This window comes from Mesoplodon mirus (genome assembly GCF_964341445.2).
Source record: "Mesoplodon mirus genome assembly, chromosome: 8".
Taxonomy (NCBI): domain Eukaryota; kingdom Metazoa; phylum Chordata; class Mammalia; order Artiodactyla; family Ziphiidae; genus Mesoplodon; species Mesoplodon mirus.
In genome coordinates, this window is record NC_138984.1 from 35,186,234 (window position 1) to 35,205,909 (window position 19,676).

The window sequence follows — 19,676 nt, forward strand, 5'->3', positions numbered from 1 at the left end:
GTAAACAGACACTCCACATATTAAAGTTAAGTTTGTAGTTGAGAGGTACCTCAACCAAAGTACCTCACAAAACATTGAATCTCACAAAAAATAAGTATTCTTCTGCACCAGTGCTCATTCCTCTAAGTATTATCCCTTAAAAAATCATTAAAAATCATTTCCATTACTAGAATCTGAAGCATGGAGCCTGGCCTGTGGAATCACTTGTATTTTGTTTAAAATCAGCTCCTGTCACTTACTGCCTGTTTTAAATTTAAGCAAGTTACTTAATATCTTGACTTCAGTTGCCTCGTCCTGTAAAACAGAAATAAAACATTGTTAGTAGGATTAAAAGCAATTAGAAGAACCCAACATTTTTCCTGAGGTGTTTATCAAATGTTTACCACTATTATTATAAATAGTAGTAGTAATAGTTGTATCATAATTAAAGATGAGTTTTTTTAATGAAAAGGTGGTGTAGGTATAAAATTCTTTATTTTGCTACCTTGCCTGATTTTGTCTTTTAAAGAAGGAAATTTGTTTCACATATCACTGTGTTTCTAGTGCTTAGCAAGGCACTTAGTAAATGTTGATTTAATAATTGAGTTTAGTGTTTTAGATTATGTTTGACATTAAGCTATCATTTGTCTTGTTTAATGTAATAAAATTCAGTAGTGGGACAAGTGAAGCAAAAAATTTTGTATAGTGGGATGCCTGACAAGTTCTTGACAGTACTTGTTTGTGCTACGGTTTAATTATCTTTTGGTATCTCAAAAATAGTGTACTGTTTTAAAAATGCTCAATTAGGGCTTCCCTGGTGGCGCAGTGGTTGAGAGTCCGCCTGCCGATGCAGGGGACACGGGTTCGTGTCCCGGTCCGGGAGGATCCCACATGCTGCGGAGCGGTTGGGCCCGTGAGCCATGGCCGCTGGGCCTGCGCGTCCGGAGCCTGTGCTCCGCAACGGGGGAGGCCACAACAGTGAGAGGCCTGCGTACCGCAAAAAAAAAAAAAAAAAAAAAAAAAAAAAATGCTCAATTATATATCAGAAATGTAACCTCAGGTTTCTGTCTTCTTTTAATTCCCTTGATACCTGTGTTCTCTCTTCTCTGTGGTTCTCGATTTTTCTTACCACACTGGATTTCTTTTATATATTAATTTCTCTTTTTTCTTCTTTTCTCACTCCAGCATTTCTCCCTTGCTTCAGTAGCCCAAGAGAGAGTTTTATATTGCCCTCAACTTAAAAAAGTTTCATAACACCCTTCTCCACAGATATATACACAGATATAAATAAAAAGTATTTGGCTTAATTCGAAATTTAGGAATAAAAATTAAAATTTTATTGCCTAACTTAAATCAGGCCCATTCATCTTAGCATAGATGTTCTCTGAGTCACAGTGGCCCAGATGTGGTGGTAACTATTTTGCCTACAGAGTAGTTAAATGATCTTTCTAGGGATTTTTAAACCATTTTCATGCCAAAATTAGAGGTATGGCCATTGTTCACATGTAATTGATACTCTCCTATGACATATTAAACCCCAAAACTAGCCCTGTAGGGAAGTTCTTTTGGGTTTGTGTCTTGGTGATGATAGTTGTTTGTTTTTTTTTCCTGTTGTTTCTTCCTCTGATGCTGTGCAACTACTCAGTCTCTGTCTGACTACCTTCCTTCTAGGGCAGTCTTCTCTGTCTGGATTTTATGCCAGTTGTGTATACTAATATGAGTTTTAAAAGAAACAGACTAAAGACAGTAGAGAAAAGGAGTGATTCAGGAGGAGCATTTCACCCCTCTAATTGCTGGCGTCTGTAGGCAGTTTTTTTTTTTAAACATTATTAGATCTTTTATTATTTTTTAAATAGGTTCTCACAACTATTTTTTTGGGGGGGAGTGCTGCACTGGGTCTTCCTTGCTGCCCTCAGGCTTTCTCTAGTTGCGGCGAGCAGGGGCTACTCTTTGTTGGTGGTGTGCGGACTTCTCATTATGGTGACTTCTCTTGCTGTGGAGCACGGGCCCTAGGCATGTAGGCTTCAGTATTTGTGGCTCGTGGGCTCAGTAGTTGTGGCTCACGGGCTCTAGAGCGCAGGCTCAGTAGTTGTGGCGCACCGGCTTAGTTGCTCCGTGGCATGTGGGATCTTCCCGGACCTGGGCTCGAACCCGTGTCCCCTGCATTGGCAGGTGGATTCCCAACCATTGCACCACCAGGGAAGTCTGTAGGCAGATTTTTATTGATACCTGTAGAAGATTGGCGGTGCCAGAGACTGTAGAAATAGATGCTGTTGACCTTTTCAGTGAAAGATAAAGTGCTTTTAAAAATCACAGGAATGTTTTTGTAGTCAGTAAAAACCACTTAAGTATGAACTTATGATTAATCACTTGGACTACTATTAATCATGTTAATATGTAGCTTATTTCAGGTCATTAATTTATTGCTGAATAATTGTAAGATTTTCTTTTAGTTAAGATTCATCCTGTGTTACAACAGTGTTTTTCTTTTTTTTTTCTATGAATTTATTTATTTTATTTTTGCTACATGCAGGCTTTTTCTAATTGCAGTGAGCGGGGGCTACTCTTTGTTGAGGTGTGCGGGCTTCACATTGCGGTGGCTTCTCCTGTTGCGGAGCACAGGCTCTAGGTGCACAGGCTTCAGTAGTTGTGGCTCATGGGCTTAATTGCTCCGTGACATGTGGGGTCTTCCCTGACCAGGGCTCGAACCTGTCTCCCCTGCATTGGCAGGCAGATTCTTAACCACTGTGCCACCAGGGAAGCCCTGTGTTTCATATTTTAATAAGTGTGGATTTTTTGGCTAAAACCTTTAATTTTAATTTTTTATGTGGTGATTCTACCTTTAGCTTTCTGAGGAACCTCCATACTGTTTTCCATGGTGGCTATACCAACTTACACTCCCACCAACAGTGTAGGAGGGTTCCCTTTTCTCCACACCCTCTCCAGCATTTGTTATTTATAGACTTTTTAATGATGGCCATTCTGACCAGTGTGAGGTGGTATCTCGTAGTTTTGATTTGCATTTCTCTAATAATTAATGATGTTGAGCATCTTTTCATGTGCCCACTGGCCATCTGTACATCTTCTTTGGAGAAATGTCTATTAAGGTCTTCTACACGTTTTTCGATTGGGTTGATTGTTTTTTTGTTATTGTTGAGTTGTATGAGCTGTTTGTATGTTTTGGAGATTAAGCCCTTGTCTGTCTCATCATTTGCAAATATTTTCTCCCATTCCAAAAATACGGAACACTTCACGAATTTGCATGTCATCTGTGTGCAGGGGCCATGCTGATCTTCTCTGTATCATTACAATTTTAGTATATGTGCTGCCGAAGCGAGCAGTGATTTTAATCTTTTAAACTCAGTCATGTTTCAACTAAAAGATCTGATCACTTATAATCTCCCTAGCCTGTATGTAAATTTATCATGAAATTTTGTGTGCCTACTTCATGTCTTTGTTGTCATGGTGTATTTGATTGATTGTAGTAGTAATCTTTAAGTGTTTCTCAAAGGATAACTCAACTACCAAAGTGTACAAATCTGCTTAATAGGTTAGAAAAGATACACTAGGGTAATAATATTTTTATATATTACTATTTCTAAACATTCTCCTCAATTGCCAGTGATATATTTGTTAAGAAAGTAATTATTATTTCTTTTAATATAGTCCTATGATTATTTCATTATCTCTGCTTTTTTTTTTAACCATAGGAAATTGCTGATAAAGATGGGAACAATAAAGTTCTGTCTTTTACTATCCCTTCCTTATCCAAGCCTTCAATATACCATGAGGTAAGTAAGACTGGAAAGGTAGAATTTTTAAAAATTATGTTGAGTAAAAGTCAATTTCTTACTAGAGATAAATATTCCTAACACATCTTTACTGATTTGTTTCTTAATGGAGATGTTTGTTATTAGTGATATAAAGCTGAGCTATTGTCAAGGGAGAGAGAATGTAATTAATGGAAAATTTTCCTCTAGTTCTGGTTTATTTCTTTTTCATTCTTCTACCAGTATCATTTTTGGTCTTTTTTTTCAAAAATACTTTCAAAAATATTCTTTTTTTTGTCTTCCATATTAATTAGAAATCATCTATGTTAGATTGATTTATTTTCATTATTTTTTAGGAAAATAATTACACTTCTGATTTTTGCTTATATTTATTTGGTTGAAGATTGTGAGAACACTGATAATTATATAAGTAGATGACTCCTGTTGAGCTGAACTCCTTCTGCCTGCTCTCTTTAAGGACATAGACTTTGAATCAAGCTTCTTGTCTGTAGTGGCCTTCAGTGCATAAACTTGTGAGGAAAGTGCTTAAAGAAACTTTACCAGTAGTCTAAAAATTAAAATCCATTTTCTTACCAACAAACAGTATCCAGTTGCCTCATAGCTCTATGCAACTATTTATTTTCTCAATTAATTCCCCTGGGACTTTGTTTTGTGTTGAAAATAGAATGCCTCCTATTTAACCAGGGCTGATTTTAGCATAGAACATTTCTGAGTAATAGATTTTGCCTGTGTGTTACAAAATAAAATGGAGGGTAGTGAAGAGTGTCCAAATGGATGGTTCTTCTAACTTTAGAAACATGAAATCAATTATGTCACTATTAAAGAGACATTTGATCCTAGTATTCTTGTTTGTGTTCCATAATTATAACTCTCTGCACCTTGCTTTCTTCAGTGTGGAATGAGATTAATGAGAGCAGCAACCTTCCTGAAGTTAGAAAGACCTCCAGGTTTGAATGCATAGTCCCCAAGAGTGCTCTGCGTTCTGGAAACAAACAACTTAAAGTTGATTCATTTGTAGCCTTTATTCTGTTCAATGACTTTTCTTATTCTGTCCTAAATATAGATTCACTCCATAATATTTCAAAAAACAAAGCAGTGTATTTTTAGTTTTATATATTATATAAATATTTTTTAAAAGGAGCTGTAGAATGTATATAATAGAAAAGTGGAAGAGGTTTTGAAACGGAAGAAATGGTCTGAAACTGTCTTTTGTTGAGACAGAATTAAATATCCTCACATGATATAGATTTTTACTTCATTTTAGAGACACAGTCTCATACTTTACCTTGTTTTTGTAGCCCTCAACAATTGGATCCATGGCTTTGACAGAAGGGGCATTGTGTCAGCATGATCTCATCAGGGTTGTTTACAGTGATCTTCATCCGCAGAGGGAAACATTCACTGCACAAAACCGGTAATGGTCAAAACTGTAGACAGTAAAAATTGTTAATTTATGCTTAAGTTATCTATAATTACTTTGGTTCAGGTTTGGTGTGAGAAAAGACAAAAGTTAAATATGTCATACTAGTGAAATACATCATAGCAGTGAAATACTCATCCGTAAACGTAGCAGCTCTTTGTTGGTCAATAGAGAGTTGTTCACAGGGCCCCATCTAGGTGATAGATAGAATCTGGCAGATTGTCAGGTGGTGCCAAAGTTGGCCCTAGGGAAAAAGAGGTTTCCTGCCTCCCTGCTTATGAGTACTATAAGTACTTCTTTCCATTCCCTTGGTAGCATGTTTCTGCACAAACCATTTACACCTTATTATGGAACTCTTCTGGCACTTATAATGGGACTCTTCTGGCACTTATTATGGAACTCTTCTGGTGTTTTTCTGACATTACCCAGGATATTATGGGTATTTCAGATTTCAGGATTATTTTGTGTTTCAGTCATGGGGGCAGTCTCACTTCGTACCCATTGGTAAGCATGTTGTCTCTCAAATGGAAATTTTCTGGTCCCAAATCCCAGAAGTTGTTGCTAGGTGGCACTTACTGGCTTCTGCCATAAGCTCAAGTCTGTATTCCACACAGGGCTATTGTTCAGCAAATTAATGACCTTGTAAGCTTGGGCAATCTTATTGATCCCAGTTGAGCATGTTCAATTAATATTAGAGGAAGGATGGATGGATTTACATGCCTTCTGTTTTACAATACTAGATAGGGGAAGTGTTCCTCAGACACAGACACAGTATCTGTTCCCATAATGCATTCAGGTAAATGAGACACAGTCACTTCACATAAAGTTCACCCAAACTTTCACCTTAATCCTGTCAATCATCGCAGTCTTAGAGCCTTTCAGTCTAGCCGTTACCAACAAAGAGAGCCTGTGTCACCAGCCCCCACTCTAAACAACTTATCAGGTATGACATAGGTTACTTCCCAGAAGCTGAGGGCAAAGGCTAAAACTTTCTTTGGGCATGGCCAAATTTTTTACCATACATTGCCCTGCATGGTTATTGTGAGAAGTAAATGAGATGATGCTTAAAACATGCTTAGAACAGTGCCTGGAACATAATATATGTTAGTGATACTATTATTATTATTCTTTTTTACAAAATGTTTATTTATTTATTTACTTGGCTGTACCGAGTCTTAGTTGCAGTCTATGGGATCTTCGTCGCGGCATGCGGGGATCTTTAGTTGCGGCATGTGAACTCTTAGTTGCGGCATGTGGGATTAGTTCCCTGACTAAGGATCAAACCCAGACCCCCTGCTTTGGGAGTGCGGAGTCTCAGCCACTGGACCACCGAGCAAGTCCCGATACTACTATTTGTTATATAATATTTTATGTTCATAGTAAAATAGTACTCTTATCTTATTGGTTATAATATTAGAGTTATGGAAGGACTATAGGATCAAGCAGATTTCTCAATTATTGACCTTTGATCAAGTGCTTCAGTCTGGAATTCCAGTTCTTCTTAAGGGTCTTTCCAATATTACACATATGATAGAAAACACAGTGGCTTCCCTTGTTTCCTAACATATTGGAATTCAGCTTTAGTGATTGTTCTTTATTAGCCAGCAGGGTGCTGTATAACACCTGGAGAAGGCCTTATCCCAACTTAAAGTAACAACTTAATTTTTTTCTATACAGTTATGTTGGGGTACTCAAATCATTTAATAATAGAAAATGTATATTAGAATAGTGGTTCATAAGTACTGTTTGCAGACTAGTTTGCATTAAAATCATCTGGTTACCTGATTCCTTTTTTGTTTTCTCATTTTAATTTTTTAAAGTATAACAATATATACTTGTGGTACATTTAAAATAGAACAGAGTATAAAGTAAAAATAGGCAAGAGTACAATGAGAAAAGTATATGTCCTCTTCCCTCTAACCACCCATTTCTACTCTCAGTAGTTAAATTATTAGCAGTTTTTTATGTGTCCTTCCAGAAAATTTTCATGCATGCAAAAGCATATATTCAACCTTAAACACTTGCAGACCCATACACACTGGATTCATTTGTACATGTTGTTGTACAACTTGCTTTTTTTTTTTTTTTGGCCACGCCATGTGGCATGTGAGATTTTAGTTTCCCCACCAGGGATTGAGCCCACACCCCCTGCAGTGGAAGTGCGGAGTCTTAACCACTGGGCCACCAGGGAAGTGCCCATACTATCAGTTTTTAACCACTCTCATTCTGACTAAAATTTAGATTTTTTCCAGTTTTTTTAAACAATCTTATAAGGAACACAATATTTTTTGTATAAATATTTGCATGGGAGCACCAAAGTATCTGTAAAGTAAATTCCTAACAGTGAAATTGCCGTGCTAAAGAATGTCTGCTTTTTCAGTTTGAGTTAGTATTGCCAAATTACCCTCCCCAAAACTGATGGACTAATTGAATCTCCTATGAGTAGTTTGAGAGTGCCTCTTTCCTCATACTAACCCCCAGTACTGGATATTTTCAAATTTTTTAATCTTTGCCAATCTGAACATTAAAAATTGATGTCACATTATTTTACTTAGCATTCCTTTAATTATGACTAGGCTTGAATGCTTTTAATATGTTAATTCATTAAGTATTTTTCTTGACCTGTGAACTGCATATTCGTGTCCTATGTCCATATTTCTTATTGAATTGTGTATTTTTTTTCTAGTGATTGGCAAGGGTTTTATTTGTTTATTTATTTATTTATTTATTTTGTTTGTTTGCACCGAGAGGCTTGCGGGATCTTAGTTCCCCAGCCAGGGATTGAACCCATGCCCTCTGTAGTGGAAGCACGGAAATTTAACCACCGGACCTCCAGGGAATTCCCCGAGAGTTTTTTAAGTATTGAGGAAACTGCACTGTGTTTTATATTTGCACATTTTAAGTTAATTACTGACTTTTAAATTTATTTTAAATTAAGATATAATTCACATCCCATAAAATTCACCCCTTTAAAGTATACAATTCAGTGATATTTAGTGTATTCACAAGCTTGTGCATCCACTACCACTAGCTAATTCCAGGATGTTTTCATCACACTGAAAAGAAACTCCCCTTTCCTTTCTCCCCAGCCCCTGGCCACCATGTATCTCACTTTCTACCTCTATGGTTTTGTCTATTTTAGACGTTTCATATAAGTGGAATTATATAGTATGTGGCCTTTTGTTGTGTCTGGTTTCTTTTACTTAACATGTTTTCAAGTTTCGTTTATGTGGTAGTGTGTAGTTCCTTTGTATGACTGAATAATATTCCATTATGACAATATACATTTTGTTTATCTATCCATCCATCAATTGATGGATATTTGGGTTATTTCCAGTTTTGGAATATTTATGAATACTACTGCTGTCAACATTTGTTTACAAGTTTTTGTGTAAAGATTTTCAGTTCTTTTGAGCATATACCTAGTAGAATTGCTGGGTTATACAGTATTTATTTCATTTTATTTTACTTTATTTTATTTTTATTTTATTTTTATTCCACCACATGGCATGAGGAACTTCCCTGACCAGGGATCGAACCCGTGCCCCCTTCAGTGGAAGTGCGGTGTTTTAACCACTGGACCACCAGGGAAGTCCCTATATGGTATTTAACTTAATACTTAACTTTCTGAGGAACTGTCATATTGTTTTCCAGAGTGGTGTACCATTTTGCATTCCCACCAGCAGTGTATGATAGTTCCAGTTTCTCAACATCCTCACCAATACTTATTTTCCATCTTTTTGATTATATCCATCCTAGTGGGTATGACAATTGGTATCTCATTATTGTGCTATTGTTTTGTCTTTGCTGTATATGTTACTTTTTTGTATAGCCGACTGTATCAGTAATACACACACATACACACACACACACACACACACCCTTTTTTTTTCAATTAAATATGCATTAGTCCTACAGAGCTTATTAAGAAGGACTGCAATCTCCAGATCCCTCTCCCTTCCACTTCTCCCTTCCCAGATGTAACAACTTTTAACCAGTGGTTTTCAGCCAGGGCACTTCTGCCCCCCAGGGAACATTTGGCAATGTCTGGAGACTTGTTTGTTTGTCACAACTGAGTGGGAGGGAGGACTGCTACAGGCATCTCAAGTGTAAAGGTCAGGGATGTTGCTCAACATCCTACCATGCCTGGGCCAGCCCCCCACAGCAAACACTTATCTAGCCCAAAATGCTGATAGTGCTGAGGCTGAGAAATCTTGCTTTTAATATTTACCTCCACTTCTTTGATTAATTTACTGCTTTTTAATTTTTCACTTTGGGCCATTATCTAATAACTTATCTCCAGGAAAGATAAAAATTTAGGTTGTTACCTCTCTCATTGTCCTATCTTATGTTGTAATTCTGGGGAACTCATTATTTAGATTTCTCATTATGAATGATCATTGTTCATCAGAGCTATTCAGGCTGAGCTTTGTGATTAGTTTATTACTTTTCCTTTCCTGCATATCTTTTTGTTTTCCTTGAAGTTCATCGTTAGCCTTTTGTTTTCTTTGTTTACTATGTGCTTTGTAATTCAACCCTGCAAATTTTCTGTCAGTTTTCTACATAGCCTTCCAAGACTTCATTTACACCAGTTATTTTCTCAGTTTTATCTCAGAACCTTTTGACTTATTCCAGTCTGGACTGTGTTGCCCTCTTTGCCTGGTGTACACATTATGTTGGGATCTCCCCTCACTCTTATCCTGGGAATTCTCTTTGTCTTTTTCCTGTGTGGGTGGATCCACTGTTTCCTGCACCCTATATCCTCATTCTTTGTTCCTAGTATTCTGAAATTCCTTTGTGGTATTTCTTGGTGTGGGTTTATTTCCTCCTTTGTGCTGAGCACTATGTGGACCTTTTCTATTTGGAAACTCATGTCCTTCAGACTGGGAATTTTCTTGAATTATTTTTGTTAATTAGTTTAGGCTCCCCAATTTATCTGGTCTTTTACTATTTGTCTTTTATCTATCTCGTCTTTTATTATCTTTCTTCTGGAGCTTTTATTATTTGAATGTGGGAACTCCTGTTGTGGTCCTCTTTCCTCTTCCATTCGCCATATGTTTTTCCTTTTACTTCACTTTCTGTGGTATTTCCTCAATTTCATCCACCAATCCTTTTCTTGAGTTTTTAATTTCTGTCATCATATTTTGTGTATCTAAAAGGTGTTCTTGTTTTCTGAGTGGTCTTTTAAAATAGATCCTTTTTGGTGTTTTTGGTTTTTTTATTTTTTGAAACAACATCTCATCTTTTAGAATATTAATGATAATTTGCTTTATTTTTTCCTCTTCTATGTTCTCTGTGTCCTCCAAATTGTGCCCCCGCCACCCCCCATTTCTTTATTTTGATCTCATTTTCATGTTAGTGAAGTTCCTCAGGTGTCTGGTAATCCTTTTTTCCCACTTATGTTTAAAAGTAGGGGAATAAAAAAAATGAGAAGCTATAGCCATGTTGGTAGGGCTAGTTGATGGTGAACTTCACAACTTCTCACTGGGCCATCCAGCTGGGGAACTTCCCAAGTCTATATCTTTAAGTCTTTCCTCTTAGGGTGGTCAAATTCCCCAAAGAAAACTCTTCCAGTCTCTTAACCAGAGGGCTTGCTGCTAGCATTCTGATGACCACATGGGGAAGGAGGACTTGAGGTCTCAATATCCAATAAGACCCATTTCACTTAAGTTTTCTATTTTCAGTATCTTCCCTTCCTCCCCCACCCCCCGCCCTGACCCCAAATCATAATTGTGCCTGGTGGTTCCCAGGTAGAAATTTCTCTTTTATCCTTTCAGAAAATAAATCTTCAATTTCAGAAAATAAATCTTCAATAAACCTAGCAGCATAGAGAAGGAGAAAGGATCTGAAGATGTGCCTGCTTCCACGTCAGACTTTCAACTCACTTTTTACCTTTTCATTTTGAAATAATTTCTGGCTTACAAAAAATGTTTCAAAAATAGTACAGTGAGTTTCCATATACTCTTCACCACCTATGGGAAGCTTTTTAGACAAACAACGTTCCTGGGTCCTGCCCTCAGAGATTCTAATTGGGTCATTCTGGGTTGAGACACAGGAATACATTATTCCAAAATGTCCTTAAATAACTATAATGTGCATCCAGGCTTAGGAGCCACTTTCTTAGTGATCATAAAGATTAGGAGAGCATTCATTTATTCATTCAATAAAAATTAATTGAGCAGTAATAATGTATTAAACACTATGCTGGACACTAGAGTTAGAGATGAATAAATCAAGGTCTGTGTCCTAAAGTTGCTTATTACTAAATAGATAAAACAGAGGTAAAGACAGAGTTGATTTAGTGGGATAAATGCTGTATTAGAGCTACACAGATAAAGGGAACAGTGTTTGTTTGTTTTAGTTAGAAGAATTAAGAATGGCTTTATGTCTGAGATTAAAGTTTGAGCCAGAATTTGAAACCTTAGCAGGAGTTTCCCAAGTGAGAAGTATGTTCTAATAAGAAAGGGTAGCATCCATAAAAGCAAGGAATTTTGAAAGGTTATGGCATATTCATGGAATGGTATAAGATTGATGTAGTGTTGTGTATGTGGTAGACAGTAGAGGGAAGTAGGGTTGGAGAGGTAGGTTGAGGGTGGGTTTTAAAGGACTTTGTATGCCATGATGAGTTTGGGCTTTATCATGCAGTCAATAGGAATAGTGGATTAATGTAGCATAGAGGAGTCATCTGTTCAAGCATGTTGGGGGTTTTTCTGAGGAAGAAAATATAGATGGCAGCAAGAGCTGTGACCTTTAATAAGGCAAATGGAAATAGAGAAATTATTGAGGTGGATATTACAGTACTCTGAGAAATTATGAAGGTCAATATTAAGGCATTGTTGTTATAACCGTCAAACGAAGAAATCATTTACTACAGTCTCTAAGTAGAAATAATTGTAATCCTTTTTCCTTGTTTTTGTTTTTTCTAGGTTTGAAGTCCTGAGTTTCCTCATGTTATGTTATAATTCTGCTATTGTGTATATGCCTGCTTCATCTTACCAGTCTCTTTGCCGAATGGGCTCCAGGTAAGAAGAATAATTATCATTAACCTTCACACATATTTATTGAGCACATTCTCTCTGGTAGGCACTGTTCTAATTTCTGGTGATACAGCAGTAAACAAAACTCAGGGAACTTACATTCCTATAGGAATCCTTATCCCTCATGCATCATGATTTCTTGAAAATATTTCAGTTATTAAAAGAAGCATTTTCTAGCTCAACATTGAGCTAAGCCAAGATGTTTTAGGTTTAGGGTGGTTTAGTGATATACCTAGTCACTGCCTGGATGCCAATTTTTATAAATCACTTTGAGTGATTTGAATAAATAGTCCTCTACGTAGAGAAAGTCATAAGAAACATGAACTTTTTCCTTTATATATCTCACAAATAACTGTCTGCTTTGGATAAGATTAGCAGTGACATCAATTATGTGTATGTCTTATTTGTATTTGTATATTCTAATCTTTACTAAAGCAGAATTTCTAATAATTTGGACAGACCTGAGCTGAAATTTTAAATTTCCACTGTTGAAAAAAAATTAAGTAATATAAATGAGATTGGAGACAGAGGAGCAGAATTTTGATTATAGAAGGAACACTCAGTTTATCCTGCCCAGTTGATTTTTATTTGAGGAAACTAAGCCCCCACAGAAGTTAAATGCTATTTTAGTTTTTCTATTGCCTCATAACAAATTACACCATGAATTTAGTAGCTTAAAATAGCATGCATTTATTATTTCAGTTTCTTGGGGTTAGAAGTCTAGGTATCATTTAGGTGGGCCCTCTGCTTAGGGTATTACAAGCTGCAGTTAAGATGTTGGCTAGAGTTGCGGTCTTATCTGAGGTTCATTTGAGGAATTATACACTTCTCTTGGCAAAATTCAGTTCCTATAGTTGTAGGACGGGCTTCATTTTCTTGTTGACTGTCTGCTGAAGGCCAGTGGTCAGTTCCTCTTACATAATATAATCACATAACGTGTACGTGTACGCATGCGAATCCTATCACCTTTGCCTTGTTATAAGCAAATCACAGGTTCCAACCACACTCAAGAGGAGAGGATAACACAGGGTGTGAATACCAGGAAGGAGGGATCATAGGAATCAGGGCCCCTGACCCCACCCCTCAAAGAGTCTGCCCACTGCAAATGCTTTGTACGCGTTCATGCTGTTGTATTATTGGGAAGAGACCAAAACTCAGTTTTGCTAAATGGAGGAAGGCCGATCTAAGTTAGCTGTGAGATTGATTTATATATTATCTTAAGGTTCACTTGCCTATAATAACATGATTAATGACTAACAAAATTCTTGTCTCGGGCTTCCCTGGTGGAGCAGTGGTTGAGAGTCCGCCTGCCGATGCAGGGGACGCGGGTTCGTGCCCCGGTCCGGGAAGATCCCACGTGCCACGGAGCGGCTAGGCCCGTGAGCCATGGCCACTGAGCCTGCGCGTCCGGAGCCTGTGCTCTGCAACGGGAGAGGCCACAACAGTGAGAGGCCTGCGTACTGCAAAAAAAAAAAATTCTTGTCTCTAACCTAGATACTGTTATCAAGAGAGTATATTGTTTAAGCACTTGCTGCCTATCTACAGATAAATTTATTTATAAATGACTATTTTTTGGCTCATTAAAACAAATCTGCCATATCTCTAATTGGTAACATTACTGTGGCATGATATAGAGTTTCTTTTTTTTTTTTTTTTTTTTTTTTTTTTTTTTTGCTGTACGCGGGCCTCTCACTGCTGTGGCCTCTCCCGTTGCGGAGCACAGGCTCCGGACACACAGGCTCCGCGGCCATGGCTCGCGGGCCCAGCCGCTCCGCGGCATGTGGGATCTTCCGGGATCGGGGCACGAACCCGTGTCCCCTGCATCGGCAGGCGGACTCTCAACCACTGCGCCTCCAGGGAAGCCCGATATAGAGTTTCTTAATAACAAAAGTGATGATAGAGTTTAGTAGTCCTCAGACTTTTATTCACATATCCCCTAAGGAATTTCGAAAAACTGTGTAGCCTTTGTACACTTTTAAGTTAACATTTAAATTTTTTATTCTGTTTTAAATAGTTGTAAATTATATGATTTCCAGTAGGTAAATATTGACATAATAAAACAACAATTGTTGATCACTATTTTAAATGTATATAATGTAAATACACAGTGATCTGATTGATAACCACCATCATCCCATGTATGGAATAAATGAGCAAGCTTTTCTTTAATAGTCTAACATTCTTTTTCTCCTTAAAATTGAATTTCTGTTCCACCTTATCCACATAATTTTATCCTAATATCGTGCCATATTATACTTACAAATCTTTTATTGATCACCTAATTATACATCTCTGCTACCAAAAAAATGTGTAAATTAAAAATTAAAAAAATATTTCCTGACCATAATGCACGAAACACTAAAAAATTTCTTCTGGACTCACCATTACAATTATTCTAATAAATTAATTTCTTAAAATAATAGAAGTACATAACAGTTTTTGATAATTATTAAGGGTAACTTTTCTGGAAGCATCTCTTAATGAGATGGAAAACAGAGAATTGTTTTTGATACTTTGGTTATTTGTTTTGAGATTTCTGTATCTTCCACTCATTCCATCCTGATTCAGTTTGGGATGTGTGAAAGTTATGCATTTCTTTTGTGAAGAGGGAGAAGGATGATTATGAAAGAGATGCCTATTTGAGAAAAGTTATTACTTGTATTGATATAGTCCACTAGAATGTACGTTTTATGAGGGCACAGATTTTATTTTTATCTTTTTGCCTGTTTACAACTGTATGCATGGGCCCAGGATAGTGACTGACACATAGCAAGTACTCAAAAAATATTTGAGAAATGAGTCATTGAATAAGTGAATTTATGGAAACAAAAATGTTTTATTTAATGTATCAGGAAATCACATGTGATAAATAATGTATTTTCCTAGGGTTTGTGTGAGTGGGTTTCCACGGCAACATGAAAAACACTGGAAAGAACTCTGTGGTCGAATAGTATTGGATCCCGAATTTATGGTGCAACTTCTCACAGGAGTTTATTATGCCATGTAAGTAGGTGTACTGTGAAATTGGGTGAATTCTTTCTAGTGTTTGGAAACTTATGTTTCTCTTTTTTCCTTATTAGTTGCACAACACTGAATTTTTTGTTCCATTATGGACCCATTATCTTGTTTTTCTAATATGAATTTCCTTTAGTACTTTTTTTTTTAGAGAAACTTGTTATTAAATTTAATTTTCTTTAAATACATACATTTTTCCCACCCTCACCCACTTGGGGGAGGAACGGAAAACCCCTACCCCTTCCATTTGGGGGATTCCATGTATAAAGCCTGAGATGGTGAGGGTGAAGTATAAAAATACTATTTACAAAGGGGAAGAGGGTGTCCACTGCGACCTTAATATTCAGACACCCCCATTCCCAGGCCCCTTTTTGCTCCTTTAGAAAAAACCCTGGGAATCCATTTGGGTGTAGACCAAGCCCTTCCTCTGGGGCAGTGGATACTCAAACCCCAACATGGAATAGGAAGCTCTGAGCTCAACCAAAGAACAGGGAACAGACAGCACCTCAGATCTAGGAGGGGGAGGGGGCTGCCCTCTACCCCCCTGTAGTCAGCAGGCCGGCCAGACAGCCTTTGTTTCCATAGGTCCCATGTAAACATTGACTTTTCTTCTGTTCATCCCTGCTCTTGCCAATTTCCTACAGAGCCTCCCTTGCTTCCACTGGAGGCACTTGGTTCCTCTGTCTTTCCTTCCTTCCCTTCTAACCTTCCTCTGGAAGGAGTGGGGAGGGGGCGGGGAGGTCACAGGTGGGGCAGAGCCCATCTCATCCCTTCTTCTAGGTCAGGGCAGCTTGTCCTCCTCAGCGGAACCCTCATGGGAGTGTGCTCTAAGTTCTTTGGCAAATAGGAATGGATTTCTTTTCCCAGAGCAGGGACAAGGCAGGCAGATAGTCCAGTACCAGGATACAGTGGTCCTGATGGGCAAGTCCATCAAAACTGAGTAGCAGGGAAGAAGGTTTCAGGAAGCAGAGAGGTGGGCAAGTCTAGTCTCACCCTGATGCGGGAAGACCAGCCCTGCACCGCCGCCCCTCCAGGTGAGCATGCCCATCACCACCCAACAGTCTTGTTCACCACCTCTTTGTGGAAGGACCAGGCACCCATGAGGCTAGAGGTCTTCTCCAGGCCTTGGTATGGAGGCAGCACTCACACCAGCTCATCCAGTAGGATCCCGAGGCTCTGGGTGGCCTCTGAGGGACCAGCAATGGGCTTGTTACACATGGGGCAGACACAGCACACTTCCAGCCACTTCACCAGACACTTGTGGTGAATGGCATGTTGGCATGAGAGCACACCCTGCTCATCCTTCCCCTTGGAGTCTTCCAGACAGACTGCACAGGTCTGCCCATATAACTAACTTCTTGGCATCACCTTTAAGCACCACCACTTTATATCCATATCGTTTGCTCTAAGCCTGGTTCCAGAGTTTGCTGATAAAATAGCAGCAGAAGATGAGGCTGAGCATGAACACAAAGATGCCCATGCTGAAGATGACCATGTAGATGTTGAGGGGAAGGTCTTGGAAACTGATGGGTGGCATCGAGCAGGACTTGTTGGGGCTCACCAGTCCTAGGCCGCAGAAACACCCATTACACCACTGGAATGGGTGCATAAGTGAACTCCCGGTTGGCTTCCTCAGGCGAACGAACGCAGGTGGCGGGTCGGGCAGGCGGGCTGGGCGCACTGGCTTGTGGGGTTGCAGGAGGGGTGGATGCGGAGCGCGGCAGCCGCCTTCGTCTGCAAGTCGAACTCTCTTTTTTAGTACCTTTTTTTTTTTTTTTTACATCTTTATTGGAGTATAATTGCTTTACAATGGTGTGTTAGTTTCTGCTTTATAACAAAGTGAATCAGTTATACATATACATATGTTCCCATATCTCTTCCCTCTTGCATCTCCCTCCCTCCCACCCTCCCTATCCCACCCCTCTAGGTGGTCACAAAGCACCGAGCTGATCTCCCTGTGCTATGCGGCTGCTTCCCACTAGCTATCTATTTTACGTTTGGTAGTGTATATATGTCCATGCCACTCTCTCACTTTGTCACAGCTTACCCTTCCCCCTCCCCATATCCTTAAGTCCATTCTCTAGTAGGTCTGTGTCTTTATTCCTGTCTTACCCCTAGGTTCTTCATGACATTTTTTTTTCTTAGACTCCATATATATGTGTTAGTATACGGTATTTGTCTTTCTCTTTCTGACTTACTTCACTCTGTATGACAGACTCTCGGTTCATCCACCTCATTACAAATAGCTCAATTTCATTTCTTTTATGGCTGAGTAATATTCCATTGTATATATATGCCACATATTCTTTATCCTCTCATCCGATGATGGACACTTAGGTTGTTTCCATCTCCTGGGTATTATAAATAGAGCTGCAATGAACATTTTGCTACATGACTCTTTTCAAATTATGGTTTTCTCAGGGTATATGCCCAGTAGTGGGATTGCTGGGTCATATGGTAGTTCTATTTGTAGTTTTTTAAGGAACCTCCATACTGTTCTCCATAGTGGCTGTACCAATTCACATTCCCACCAGCAGTGCAAGAGTGTTCCCTTTTCTCCACACCCTCTCCAGCATTTATTGTTTCTAGATTTTTTGATGGCCATTCTGACTGGTGTGAGATGATATCTCATTGTAGTTTTGATTTGCATTTCTCTAATGATTAATGATGTTGAGCATTCTTTCATGTGTTTGTTGGCAGTCTGTATATCTTCTTTGGAGAAATGTCTATTTAGGTCTTCTGCCCATTTTTGAATTGGGTTGTTTGTTTTTTTGTTATTGAGCAGCATGAGCTGCTTGTAAATTTTGGAGATTAATCCTTTGTCAGTTGCTTCATTTGCAAGTATTTTCTCCCATTCTGAGGGTTGTCTTTTGGTCTTGTTTATGGTTTCCTTTGCTGTGCAAAAGCTTTGCAGTTTCATTAGGTCCCATTTGTTTATTTTTGTTTTTATTTCCATTTCTCTAGGAGGTGGGTCAAAAAGGATCTTGCTGTGATTTATGTCATAGAGTGTTCTGCCTGTGTTTTCCTCTAAGAGTTTGATAGTTTCTGGCCTTACATTTAGGTCTTTAATCCATTTTGAGCTTATTTTTGTGTATGGTGTTAGGGAGTGATCTAATCTCATACTTTTACATGTACCTGTCCAGTTTTCCCAGCACCACTTATTGAAGAGGCTGTCCTTTCTCCACTGTACATTCCTGCCTCCTTTATCAAATATAAGGTGACCGGGGCTTCCCTGGTGGCGCAGTGGTTGAGAGTCTGCCTGCTGATGCAGGGGACACGGGTTCATGCCCCAGTCCAGGAAGATCCCACATGCCGCAGAGTGGCTGGGCCCGTCAGCCATGGCAACTGAGCCTGCGCGTCCGGAGCCTGTGCTCCGCAACGGGAGAGGCCACAACAATGAGAGGCCCGCGTACCGCAAAAAAAAAAAAAAAAAAGGTGACCATATGTGCGTGGGTTTGTCTCTGGGCTTTCTATCCTGTTCCATTGATCTATCTTTCTGTTTTTGTGCCAGTACCATACTGTCTTGATTACTGTAGCTTTGTAGTGTAGTCTGAAGTCAGGGAGCCTGATTCCTCCAGCTCCATTTTCTGTTCTCAGGATTGCTTTGGCTATTCGGGGTCTTTTGTGTTTCCATACAAATTGTGAAATTTTTTGTTCTAGTTCTGTGAAAAATGCCAGTGGTAGTTTGATAGGGATTGCATTGAATCTGTAAATTGCTTTGGGTAGTAGAGTCATTTTCACAATGTTGAGTCTTCCAATCCAAGAACATGGTATATCTCTCCATCTATTTGTATCATCTTTAATTTCTTTCATCAGTGTCTTATAATTTTCTACATACAGGTCTTTTGTCTCCTTAGGTAGGTTTATTCCTAGGTATTTTATTCTTTTTGTTGCAATGTAAATGGGAGTGTTTTTTTAATTTCACTTTCAGATTTTTCATCATTAGTGTATAGGAATGCCAGAGATTTCTGTGCATTAATTTTGTATCCTGCTACTTTACTGAATTCATTGATTAGCTCTAGTGGTTTTCTGGTAGCATCTTTAGGATTCTCTATGTATAGTATCATGTCATCTGCAAACAGTGATGGCTTTACTTCTTCTTTTCCGATTTGGATTCCTTTTATTTCCTTCCTTCTCTGATTGCTGTGGCTAAAACTTCCAAAACTATGTTGAATAAGAGTGGTGAGAGTGGGCAACGTTGTCTTGTTCCTGATCTTAGTGGAAATGCTTTCAGTTTTTCACCATTGAGGACAGTGTTGGCTGTGGGTTTGTCATATATGGCCTGTATTATGTTGAGGAAAGTTCCCTCTATGCCTACTTTCTGGAGGGTTTTTATCATAAATGGGTGTTGAATTTTGTCGAAAGCTTTCTCTGCATCTGTTGAGATGACTATATGGTTTTTCTCCTTCAATTTGTTAATATGGTGTATCACAT

The 19,676-nt window shown here is 38.6% G+C and overlaps 1 protein-coding gene and 1 pseudogene across 7 annotated transcripts in view; one reads left to right on the forward strand and one right to left on the reverse strand.

Moving 5' to 3' along the window:
* HYCC2 (hyccin PI4KA lipid kinase complex subunit 2) overlaps positions 1–19,676 on the forward strand; it is a 69,382-nt gene that overhangs the window by 30,252 nt on the left and 19,454 nt on the right. For all 6 annotated transcript variants that reach the window (XM_082630235.1, XM_082630234.1, XM_082630233.1 and 3 more), the window contains 4 exons: positions 3,690–3,770; positions 5,069–5,184; positions 12,117–12,212; positions 15,114–15,230. In XM_082630235.1, coding sequence (XP_082486361.1) covers positions 3,690–3,770; positions 5,069–5,184; positions 12,117–12,212; positions 15,114–15,230 — 410 coding nt within the window. The remainder of the gene's footprint in view (positions 1–3,689; positions 3,771–5,068; positions 5,185–12,116; positions 12,213–15,113; positions 15,231–19,676) is intronic.
* LOC309809250 (RING finger protein 122-like) lies at positions 15,574–17,234 on the reverse strand (annotated as a pseudogene). Its single transcript has one exon. The product of its transcript is annotated as an RING finger protein 122-like (transcript).